The following is a 12,996-nucleotide window of genomic DNA, read 5'->3' on the forward strand; positions in this document are numbered from 1 at the left end:
TACAACAAATGCGTATTTTTCCACAGAAGTTGGCGTCCCCCCGTAGACTCGATATGCATTCACAGCAATGTTCTGCGACTCCACCAGATGCAATTTGTCCTCATACTGGCAAGACACTGAAAAAGTAAAATTGTTACTTGATTATACAGCTGCTATATAAGATAAAGTCTAAGTGGTTGACGATTATAGACGAAAAATCATGTTAATATAAATGGAAGTAAATTAAAAAACCGTGTGTTTTGCTAAAAAAGTACTTAATTATTAGTCATACTGACTACCTAGGAATTTATTTATTTATTTAAAAACATGTAACATTACAGTATGCACCATGGCGTTACAGCATAATTAATAACAAATCACTAACCTAAACTAAGATTACCTACTGACTAATAACCATCCTGGCTTCTCTCTAACACTCCCTTCCATTCATTCATCAGTTTCGCTATCCCAGTCATAAACACATCACACTACGGCGATGCTGCGAGCAAGGAGTTGAGGAGAGCAGTCGTGCGGGGGATGGGCGAGTGTCAGTGCTGTTTCGTAAGTGAGGGCGCAGTTGCTAGGAGGGGCACTCCACGTCGCCTGTTGCAGTAATCGTTCAGTACCCTGAATCTAAGGATCTTTTCCACAAGGCTGACACTGTCAACATTATTCCTCAAAATATCTAGAACAAATTTTATTAAGGTCAAATTCAGGGACTCATAACCCAGGTGACCTTGCAGGAAGCGTGTTGGGTACAAGTGTGGGTAGCAATAGTGGTTCATTTTGTAGATATGTCTCAAAAACTTTTTTTGGACTTGTTCCAAGATAAGAATTTAGTTATTCTCCTGTGGAGCCCAGACCACTGCATTAGTTTCAAGGACGCTTCGCACCAGCGCGCAGTGTAATGTGCACGTTGTTGCAGGAGTAAGTAAGGTAGCGTTGCGCAGCACGAACCCTAATCTTTGGTACGCATTTTTTGCTACATTCCGAGCATGAGCCCGAAATGTGAGACCAGTATCGAAGGTAACTCCGAGATCACCGATCTCGCCTACGCGCACCATCGCCCCACCGCCTATGAGACAGTCAAAGTGGAGGGGCGAAGGGGAGCGCGAAAAGGACACTATCTCGCATTTACCGTTATTAAATAACAACTTATTTGCTCACTGCGCCGATGTCCCTTTGCACAGCTTGACAGTCCAGACTGGACTTGACGAGCATAACGAGTTTCACGTCATCGGCAAACAATAGAGTTATGGTGCTGGTTACTAACCGTTACTGGGAGATGGTTAATAAAAACTAAGAAAAGGAATGGTCCCAAATTTGATCCCTGACTTATATCAGAATGTGTATGATATGGTTTCGAATGGGAGAGACCATATTTCCTTTTCCATTTTAATTATTGTAATTGTTAGCAGGTTTCCAAATTAAGTGTAGAGGAGTGATGTGTATGAACATACCTACCCATAACGCGCTTCGTCGCGTGCGCTGTCAAAAGATGGACCAGTAATAAACGAGCATCTTCAGAAGGCGGTTGTCGAAAAATCTGTACATTATTATGCTATTAAATTTAAAAGCAACATCGCTAACAGTTTTCTGTTCATCTTTATGTCTCTATATTTGAAGGGTCTGCTAGGGTTACCTTAGTAGAGAAGTCATACTGAGCACTGACATCGAGAGGCGGATGGTGGGCGTCGATGTTCACGAGCTCCTCTCCAGGCAGCACACACTTAATGCACTCCTCATCTCGAAACTCGTCAGCACCACATCCAGCATTCTACCATTCATATTATTCACGCACTTATAATCTAACAAATTGCACATGGATAAAAAATTACTGTAAATATTACAAATGTAAGGACTTGCACTATATAAATTTAAGTCGCCTAAGATTAAAAATTTAGTACTAGAATGACTTTCACAAAAAAAATCTACAGTATTAAACCATTCTATATAAACATTATCGTTTGTTCTAGGTGGTATATATACAACGCAAATGTGAAAACAGTGTTCATTGTTATTAAATTTTGCCCAGAGATCTTCACCATGCAGTGTCTCATACTGTGGCAAGTGCTCTAGGCAGACTGGCGATTGAGCCACCAATAAAATAGCACCGCCCGCGCGGTCGCGTCGAAGCACCGACCAATTGCTGCAGCATAGTTCAGCGTCAGTCACAGAACCGTCTAAATCCGCTCCAGTGGCAGCTACCAAAGATAAGTCTTCGGTAAGCATCCCCCCCGACTGTGCTGCCACCTTGTCGTGGTGGGGGGGCTTGCGTGCCCTTATGATCCCCAAGGCTATGCCGGATAGCGTTTCGCATACCGGTCAGGCTTGTGGGGGAGGGGCCAGACGAAGAGCGGCACATCCCGCGATGAACCCACTCCCGGTACCATTCTGATCAGCAGAACAGACTGGGATGTGGGAAGCCTGAGGGGGTACCTCAGGTGCCGAGCGTAGTTCTGCGCTCGCTTGATGAGGAAGTGGGCTTCTGTGCTCGTAAGCGCGACGGGTTCCAGCAGCTATGGTGTCATGGCTGTCCGGACAGGCTACGGCCACCGCCGGGCGACCGGTTATCCCGACAGAGTCAACCGACCGACTGGGACCAGGGGGCTTGCCTTAGCTGGTCGGCCCGAGTGGAGTCAACCACAATAAAAAACGCCCAAAGGTGATGTCGTTGAAGCGCCCCTTCACGGGGCCTCGCGCGGCGGCGTCACGCCTGCTTCGGCGGGTTGGTAGGCGGGGCATATCGCCTACCCATTAGCGGCCATCCCTGGGATACCTCCCGCCCTCCCAGGATGCATTAGGGTTACCCAGGTACAGGGGTCTCTGCCTGGGTGGACTGAATACTTCCCCCATATTCGTGGGAACCATATGGATTGCCTAAATAAAAAAAATCGTTTCACACCTGATGGCGTGTCCGAGAAGGACGGTGACAATGCTTCCGAGGGCCTCGGCCCTCAACCGACGAACCAATGCGCGAATACCGGACACGATACTGCTTCTGAAGTGGAGGCGGTTAGTGTAAAAGACAGGCCCCACCAACCGCGGGACAAGCATGGTCGCTTCATTCGCCGACCAAAGTCTCCTGGCCCGGCGAGTGAAGTGGCCCAGTTGTACGTGGACAGCTCCGACGAGGAGATTCTTCGCTCGGATTTCACAAAGTCCACAGACAAAAGGACATCGGTTCCCTCCAAACGTGCTCGTGAGGGGAGGATGAAGCACCGGAGCCCAATAGGGCTCCAAAAATCAACACAGCTCGGAGAGGCCGAGCTGTCGGTGTGGGTCACGCTAACACGGGACCACGCTCTCGTGTGCTCGACGCGGATGGCCCTGCGGGTCATATAGACCCACGTTCCCCATCCCACGTTCACTAAGTGCGGGGAATCTGGACGTGAGCGCGGGGACAGTCGAAGAGGAGCGATCTCCTGGCCAGGCCGGGGAGGTTGAACTCGAGGGCACAGCGGACCTCATGAGAGAGGCCCTGGCCAAGGAGGCGCGAGACGGCCTCGCGGCAATTTTAGCGCAAGTCCTCCAACCTCAAGGGGACGATGGCCAAAGTCATAAAAGAGAAAGAAAGAAAGAAAGAAAGAAAGAAAAACGTTTATTCGCACATTTAAGTCACTTTACATCCCTAAATTATAAACATAACATTAAATTGATAGCTATTTATTAAATAATCTATAAATAAGAATGCAAAGTGACACAAAAGAGGAAAAGGAGACGACTCAGCAAAAAGTCTATCTCTGGCGAGAGAGACGCTGATTTTCAGTCGTTCCTGTTACATCATCGACTGGATGTTGAGAGAGCGGTACATATTATTATGTTGTGTGTATCCTCTGTTGTGACATATATATTCTTAATCATTTTCAATACGAAAACCTTAAAACCTTAGTATTATATAACAATTAATATTTTAAATCTGTCAATAAGTATTTACTACTAAAGAAACACTAGACTGCAAGCCCTCCCGGGAGTCATCGTTGAGATCTAAAGGTGATATATCCACAGGTTCGGGATCACCACGTATCGGGGTATCTTCTCCCCTTCGCCTCGTTGCCGAATAGTTGCATTCAGGACAGTTGAAAGACTTTTGCAATTCCCTGCGTTTGCTGTTGAATTTAGCCGACGTGATGTTTAAACAGGCATAATGGAACGTAGATCTACAAGTATTACAAGTCAGTAATTCACCTGCTTGTTTTATTTGCTTCTGGCAAGAATTGCATTTAGTCATAATTGCTACGAAAGTTTCAACAGGCACTTATAAAAGAACGCAGTGAGTGACGTGACGTGACGTCAAGGCAGTCGAGGCAGATCAATAATTTCACCGCTCGGCCGGCAATCTTGCTAGCTTAACGGCTCCAACGCAGGACTTGTAACACACTGGACCGAGTTCGATCCTCGCACTTCGGTGTTAAGTTATTTCAAATTTTTCAAAGTTTCGAACAATTGCCGCCACTCACCCGAACGAGGAAAAGAGAGATCCGACCCAAACCAATATGGCCGCCGACGTATACGCCAAAAACCTCAAGATGATACGAGAGGGACCGATTTTTCACTAAGACTTCGGAATTAACAATTTAAAATAAGAATTTCAAGTTTGTAGGATTAATTGTAAAAACGACACACACGTCCACTCTACTCAAGATCCAGTCCACCAGTAAAAGAGGCCGTCAGAAAGGTGGAGGGAGCCGTCGACTTTCTTCATCGTGGAGAGACAGCGACTGAGGCGGCGCGGCGGATGTCGGAGAGCTGCCATAGAGGCAGAGGTGAAGGCCCTGAGGGGGGCCTACTCCTCCGCCATGGCCAAGGCCAAGGCGCAGGTGGCCCCACCGTCGAGCAGTTCCGCGGAGATGCACGCGGGGGTGAGGGAGGCTATTGATGACCTCAGGCGCGACATATTCACCTCGATGAGGAATATGATGGACGCCCGCCTGAGCGACATCGAAAGGCGCCTCCCCGCAGAGTTCCTAAGGCCCCCACTGGGCGGCAGAAGAGGATCGCCCGCCGACAAAGCAGTGCCTGCCGCCACCGCCGCTGCAGTCTCTCCCAGGCTGCCTCTCACCGCAGCCGCACTCGAGCCAACACCGGGCCCCTCCCCGGCCCGAAGCGCGCCCGCCGGCCCGCGGCCCAAGAAGACGGCCAAGAAGAAGGCCCTTCGCCGAAGGCTGCTGCCGCTCATCCTGCGGCGGTCAAGAAGAAGGCTTCCCCGCCGAAGGTTGCTACCGCCCCTCCTGCGGCGGCCCCCGCTGCCTCTGGTGCGGCGGCCCCCACGGCCACTGACCAGGCGGAAACGCCCTGGTCGCAAGTACTTGGCCGCAGGGCCAGGAAGGGCAAAAAGACAGCTGCCGGCCTCCAGGCGGCATGGGGCTCCGCCAAGGCGACCCCTAGGACGGCTCCCAAACCCAGGGCGCTCGCCACCCCGAAATCATCGGCGGTGGTGATCACCCTGAGGCCTGAAGCGGTGGCGGAAAAGTGGGCCACGTACAAAGGGGTCCTCGAGGCGGCGGCCGCGGCTGTGGACTTGGGCAGTCTGGCGACTTAGCTTACTTTAAATAATAAACTACTTCTAAAATATAATAACAGCAGATAGACTAGACTATTGCACAAAATTATACAGTCTCTACTCAGTGTATTCTAGACGTTTAATATAAAAATTATTTCGGTCAACCGTGACCACGGGAATATTAAAGGCCTCGAAACGTTGGTTGAAAATAGTTTTAATTCTCTATGTGTAACAATCGCCAAAACTTAAGAACACAATTTCGGTGAACTTACGCGCACGCCGAACAGTAGAAGTTGAAGAAGAAATTAAAATAATAAGTAAAACGATTCTCAAAAAGTTCGTCATTTCACGCGAATACAGCTATTATTATTCGTAAGTCGTAATACAGCACTTGTTAGCGTAAACCAGCAATAATCACGCGTACTATAAACTACGGCACACAAAAAACAAATAAAGTAATTTAAATACTTTTTGCATTTTTGATAGTGACGTGTTATAATCTTTATCATTAATTATCACTGATTACTAGTGTTGAGTTACACATACACGAGGCAACTCGTTTGTACCACTGCCATAAAAATGTCCCACCTCACACCTCACTTCATGTCATAGCCTCACTCATGTCACACTGCACTGCCCACTTTTTAGCTGATTTTATATCATATGATCATGCTACCGTAGTACTAAATAAAAACAGCATTTATTTAAACTATGTCATAACACTTAAATTATCCAATTGATTGATACCATTAAATTATGAAAATGTGTTTAATATTCCCTGTCTGTTGAGTCACTGCCGTAGTGTAGGTGCAAACAGTGTTATCACTACCTCACCTCATTTGAAGTAGGACATTGTAAAGCCTCATTTTTTCAAATGAGATACTCCTTCAAACTCATTTTAATTTCATGTCCTACCCAACACTACTGATTACACCAGATAAAAATGTTAACTGCCGCCGTGTCCGGTCACTCTTCTAATGGTTAATTACATGACAAATCGTTGATTAGGGATTGATGTTGCTTACGAACAGGAGTTTCATCATTTCTGGAACGAATTGAAATTCTTTGACATGCATCGCAGCACCATTTTTGACGAAGATCACTAAGGTGGCTTCTAAAGTACGCAGATGTCATGTTTAGGCAGCTATAGTGAAAATGTCCCTTGCACAAAACGCATTTGAGTTCCTCACTGGAATATGTAATTGGTTTTTGGCACGCTACACAATTCATTTTCATAAACAATATAATAAGTAGAAATTAAAAAATTAATAAAAAATAACTAAAAAATAAAAATAATCTTTAGAACGGTACGTGAGATTCGAACTCTGGTTCAACGACTTCGCAGTCTGTATACTAAGCCACTAAGTCCACGCTGTAGCTACAAGCAAGCGGTGAAGAAGTAGTATGACTCAGACGGGTCGTTGAAAGTAGGCGACCGTGAAATCGATCTATCGATCATTATCACTACAAACATGAAGTCACTAATGTTTGAGTTACCGTCACTTTTGAATTAACTTATATAAATGTTCATACAAAATCACTATACAGTTCAATTTGTAGGTGATAGGGTGATAAGGTAAGTAGTTTGCTACTACGTTGTAGGCATTTTCCATTTTTTATTGCAGCTAATCCTTCAGTAAAAGTGTTGCCATTAGTAAAATTTATTTAAGTGTGTAAAAACATATTTTTGCAAGTGTTAATACTGTTGCCAGAGATGGCCCTTACCTAACCTAACCAGTGAATCATCGAGTGTGCGAACACCGGACAAATGACGCGAGCCGCTGAGGTCAACGCCCGACCTTCAAGTGCGTCACCGCTTGTATGGCACATTTTACAAATGAACTTGTGCAGGCACATTACAATTTAGTTACGACAAAGAACTAAATTGTAACAGCTGATCGTTTCTCACATGTCCACATAAACATAGTCGGACCACTCCCCACCTCACCGCAAGATTACCGCTACCTTTTTACATATGCTTGATTGCACGCTTAGGATGCCCCCTGAAAATAACAACTGATCAAGGAAGGCAATTTGAGAGTCAGTTATTCATTGCTCTGACAAAAATACTAGGCGCTGAGAGATTACGCACAATACCATATCATCCGCAAAGCAACGGACTTGTTGAACGCTGGCACCGTTCAATGAAAGCAGCACTGAGGGCAAGACTAATATCAATCAAGCACTGGATCGACGAGAAGCGACGCAGATCTTGCTAGGCCTGCGCACTGACACGCAAGTTAGCGCCGCCGAGCTAACGTACGGTAAAGGACTACGCCTGCCTAGCGATTTTTTCACAGAATTAAGCACTAACTCAAATATGGACCAAGACTACGCATGAAGCCTTCGCCGTACAATCAACGGCCTAAAGCCTATGCCCGCACAGCACCACAGTAACAAAAAAGTCACTTTCGTACACCCCGCTTTACAACAATGCGACAGGGTATTTGTACGTGCCAACGCTATAAGGAAGCCGCTTCAACCACCTTACGACGGACCGTACCCGGTACTAAAAAGGAGTGACAAGATGTACACAATACAGCTACCAGGTCGTCAAACTGTCATCTCCATTGACCGTCTCAAACCAGCGTACATCCTAAACGAAAACGAAGAAGCCAGTATAAGCCCCTTAGTGAAGCACACGAGATCCGGCCGCGCTACCAAGCCACCTGTACGCTTTACTTGAAGCTGTAAGAGTGATGCGTCAAAGGGAACGGAGCGTGAGGAAAAAGGATAGGCGGTGAAAGAGAGAGATAAGAGATAGATGACGGCGAGGAAAGGAAGACGTGTGCAAAAAGATTAGAAATTGTGTTTAAAATTAATAAAGGGCGAGTTATTGTAAATCAATAGTGCATTTTATTCAGAAGCGTCAAAATCACCTATCCCACAAATTGGGGGCTCGTCCGGGATAGTGCTTCTAAATAAAAAAACGACGATACAACGTACGGCGGCACGTGGTCGCACTTAAAATTTGCTACCTTACGACTACTATCTACGACAAAGATAACTTACGACTACGAAGACAGGTCTATCTCCAATATTTACAACGAGAAGAAGAAATTCACGAAATTACGTAGAAATCTTTCATTCTTACGAAGAAGGTCAAGCCGGTAAGAAAAAAATGGCGGAGGGCAAAGGAGGCATGGCTATGTCTGATATTATGTGCAACATTGCGAAGTTCGATGGAGAAGACAAGACATATTCTTCGTCTAAATGGGCGCAACATATTGAGGATAATGCGGAAGTTTTCGGGTGGACAGCTCAGCGGAAGCTCATCATAGCTCGCAAATCTCTAACCGGCACGACAGAACTCTGGCTGCGCTCCGAAAAGACATTCAAAACGTACGAGGACTTGAAGAGTGCCTTACAAAAAGAGTTTTTGGAGTCAGTCAATGTAAAAGAAATGCACAAGTTAATGGCCTCACGTAGAAAACGTCGTGACGAAACCTACTATCAATACCTGCTCACGATGAAAGAACTGGGCAAAAGGGCTAAATTCCCTGACTACGTAGCCATCCAGTACATCATAGACGGGATTAACGACAGTGAAGTAAACAAGACAATCCTACTATGATCTAAGCCTTGGCCTGCCTCTGCTCTTGTTGATATCCCTTATGTGTAACATTATTTTAATTTTAAGACCTTATATACCATATGAAGACAATAAATATATTGAGTATCACAACTACACCTAGATGGAATACGATAATCCTCTACATCATTGGGTTCGGCATATCATACCAGTGGTTTAAAAAATGAGGACTACCGATATTTCTCCGGACTCACCTGGAGGACCAGAAGGAACCAGCAGGACGCGGTTTTATCTGAAGAAGAGAGGAGTTACGATGGCGTAAAGCCTGATAAATACTGACTCTCACCTATGGCGAATTAGTTTACTATTTAGATTTGTGTAACGTAATGCTTTTCTATTTTTCTATTTTTTTTTTTGTACTTTAGACTTGTAAGACTCGGGCGAGAAACTACAAGAAAGATACGAGCAAATGTAGTACCTCACATCACGCACAGAATATCAGTGCCTAAAGTAGATAAGAAAATATATGTTGATTTATTAGCTGATGATGGCTCTGCGGGAGAGAAAATAGATATCTTAATTGGAAACGATTATTACTTTTCATTCTTTAAATCAGAAAGTAAGAAATTGTGTGACAATTTGTTTTTAATCAATACTGAATTTGGTTGGATATTAAGTGGCAAAGTTGATTCAGATTATCAAAATATATTATCAATAATTACTTATTGTCAATGCCATAGCCCAGAATGTATGTACTACACAGAGCCTGACCTTCCTCTCAGAAATACAGATTTGACATTTTTGTGGTCACTAGAAAGCATAGGGATCTTAGATTCTCCTAAGGCTACAAGAGAAGATGAAGCAGTAAAACACTTCAACAACAATGTCAAGTATGTAAATCAAAGATACACGATTAAGTGGCCTTGGATTCAGTACCCACCAGAAATACCTACTAATTTTGGACTAGCATATGTAAGGTTGAAGGGGCCGCGAATTGATAAAAATACTTTGGAAGAATATGTACAAATTCTCAAAGCACAACTGCAAAGTGGCACTATAGAATTGGTCGAACCTGAGGATGATGCTACAAGACAAAGAATTCCACCTTTGCACTATCTACCCCATCATATAGTCAAGCAAGAGGGGAAAAAAGGAAGGTTGGTGTATGATGCTCGAGGGAAACTAAAAAATCATAAAAGTTTGAACGAGTGCATGTTTAGAGGACCTTCTTTGATTGGAGACTTACTCGCAATTCTCCTACAATTTCGTACTTATAAAATTGCTATTACAGCTGATGTAGAAAAGGCCTTTCTTCAGATAGGTCTCCAAATAGAAGACAGAGATGTCACAAGATTTCTATGGCTTAAACATGTAAATCAACCAATCTCTAAAGAAAATTTACTACACCTGCGATTTTGTAGAGTGGCTTTTGGGATTATTTCAAGTCCATTCATACTAACTGCTACAATAAACTACCATATTTCACAAAAGTACCCAGACTTATTGTCAAAGATTGCCGATAAATGCTACGTAGATAACCTTGTGACAGGATCAAAAACAGTAGAAGAAGCGCAAAAGTTGTACAAGGACACGAGGAGAGTTTTCCAAGATTTGTCAATGAATATCCGTGAATGGAACTCTAACAGTCCTGATTTCCTTAAGACAATTCCACAAGAGTACAGAGCAAAGACTTCTGCAGAAACCAAGATGTTGGGTTTAGTGTGGGACACTAAAAAAGACACTTTGCATCTAAAAATAAAAGAGAATTTACTGGATGAACAAAATACTAAACAAATTCAATGTAAAAGAGAAGTACTTAGCACTATAGCTTCAGTATATGATACTTGTGGATTTTGTTCACCCTTAATATTACCTGATAAATTGTTACTCCAACAGCTGTGGGAAAATAAACTCAAATGGGACACACTACTACCTGAGGAGTTAAAACAGAAATGGGATGAAGTGGCTGACTGTTTAAGGATGGTTCGAAATGTAGTTATACCACGATTTGCTTGTATTGCACCAGAAGAAAAAACAGTCACATATGAATTACACTGTTTTACAGATGCATCAAAAGATGCCTATGCTGCAGTTCTCTACTTACGTTCAAGTAATGGAGTGGATACCAAGGTAGCCTTCTTAATATCCAAGTCTAGAATTACACCAAAACAAGACAAAGATAGCTTGAAAATTCCAAAATTGGAATTACTCGGATACAAAATTAGTTTACTTCCAGTATATTGGAAGTAAACTAATTTTGTATGTCAAAAATGTGATTGGACTAACAATTGAACATCAATACTTGTGGACAGACAGTATGATCGTTTTGGGTTGGATGAAATCAAATAAATTATTACCACCATTTGTTTCAAGAAGAATCAATACCACTTGGTACTTGGTGCAACGGGCTGGTATCCGCAACTCGACGACAAAGCGCCTATTTTGCGTGTGGAATCAATACAATCAGGCAAAACAAAGAAATCCAGCCTTGCTACATCAACACAGACAGTAATCCTGCCGATGTAGCAACACGACCTAACTTTTGGACAGAGAAAAATCACTTGTGGTTCCAAGGTCCATCATTTCTACTTAAGGACAAAAATGAATGGCCACAAAGTATGTATCTTGGAAGTGAGGAATCGTCTTGTGTGTTGGGGGAGAGTCTGGACGGACTATGTCCAGATATAACAATGATGACTAATGACGAAGAGTATATAAATGAACTCACTGGGTATAGCTCACCAAAACAAGGTTGTTACCAGCTGGAGAATACCCGAGAGGTGAAAAATGTGAAGACACTGCAAAGAAAATATTTTCGTAATGAAGTTGAAGGTAAAGTAACGCATCTCACCAGAAATTTAGGTCTGTATCTTGATGTGGACGGTGTGTTGAGGTGCCGTGGACGGATGGCTAACACCAGCTGGTCTTACGATACCAAACATCCTGCTCTCATCCCTAGAGATAGTGAGTACACAAGCAAATTGATACAAGAAATCCATGAGAAAAACTATCATGTGGGTGTGTCGCATACGTTAAGCTTGATAAGAGAGAAGTTTTGGATACCTCAAGGAAGAGCGCAAGTACAAAAGATATTAAGACACTGTGAGAATTGTGTGAAGCATGGAGGGGGTCCCTATAAGCTACCGTCAACCTCAGATTTGCCAGCAGAACGAGTTAATTTAAGTGCCCCTTTTACCTACACCGGTATGGATTATTTTGGTCCACTTTACATCATTGGAGAAATAGGCAAGGAAAAGAGATAGGTATGTTTACTTACCTGCTTAGCTGTGAGAGCCATCCATATGGAAATAGTGAAAGATTTAACTGCCGAGTGCCTACTAGGTTTAAGACGCTTTGTTGCGAATCGGGGAAAACCTGAGGTAATCATGACAGACAATGCAACCCTTTTTAAACTGACCGCAGAAGTTGTCTCAGATATCATCAATCAAGTGGAAGTTTATACCGCAACTAGCACCTTGGCATGGGGGTTTTTATGAAAGGATGGTTGGACTTGTCAAACATTGTATGAAGAGGACCCTGGATAAACATCTCTTAAAGGAAACACAGTTACTTACTGTGGTCAAAGAAATAGAGTCTGTTTTGAATAGTCGACCCCTGACATGTGTTGGCTCGGAGCCTGAACAAATATTGAAACCAGCCGATTTTCTTTCATTGGGGAAATGCATTGCTCTGGAACCGTTAAATGAAAATATACCATCTGGAAGTACATCGACAAAACAAGCCCTAATAGAAGGTTGGATAAGAGGACACAAGATCGTGGCAGAATTTAGAAAAATGTTTACCACTCAATATTTATTCAGTCTTAGAGAAAAATACAATTACAGTCCAAAGCAGCCCAGAGTAACAAATAGTAATATGTCAGAGGTCGGTGACGTAGTTCAAATCAAAAGTGATGTCAAGAACAGAAATAAGTGGAAGGTAGGAAAAATAATTTCATTGACTCGTGGAGCTGATGAGGAGT

At 43.6% G+C, this 12,996-nt stretch overlaps 1 protein-coding gene across 1 annotated transcript; it reads left to right on the plus strand.

Moving 5' to 3' along the window:
* The first annotated feature begins 8,603 nt into the window (after positions 1-8,603).
* On the plus strand, positions 8,604-11,449 carry LOC113232348. Its single transcript, XM_026467023.1, has 2 exons — positions 8,604-9,032; positions 11,261-11,449. The coding sequence occupies exons 1-2, from the start codon at positions 8,604-8,606 to the stop codon at positions 11,267-11,269; spliced, it is 438 nt and encodes a 145-aa protein (XP_026322808.1). The 3' UTR covers positions 11,270-11,449.
* Positions 11,450-12,996: the final 1,547 nt, after the last annotated feature.

Source organism: Hyposmocoma kahamanoa, unplaced genomic scaffold (genome assembly GCF_003589595.1).
Source record: "Hyposmocoma kahamanoa isolate Upper Pololo Valley unplaced genomic scaffold, ASM358959v1 74577, whole genome shotgun sequence".
In the NCBI taxonomy this organism is placed as follows: domain Eukaryota; kingdom Metazoa; phylum Arthropoda; class Insecta; order Lepidoptera; family Cosmopterigidae; genus Hyposmocoma; species Hyposmocoma kahamanoa.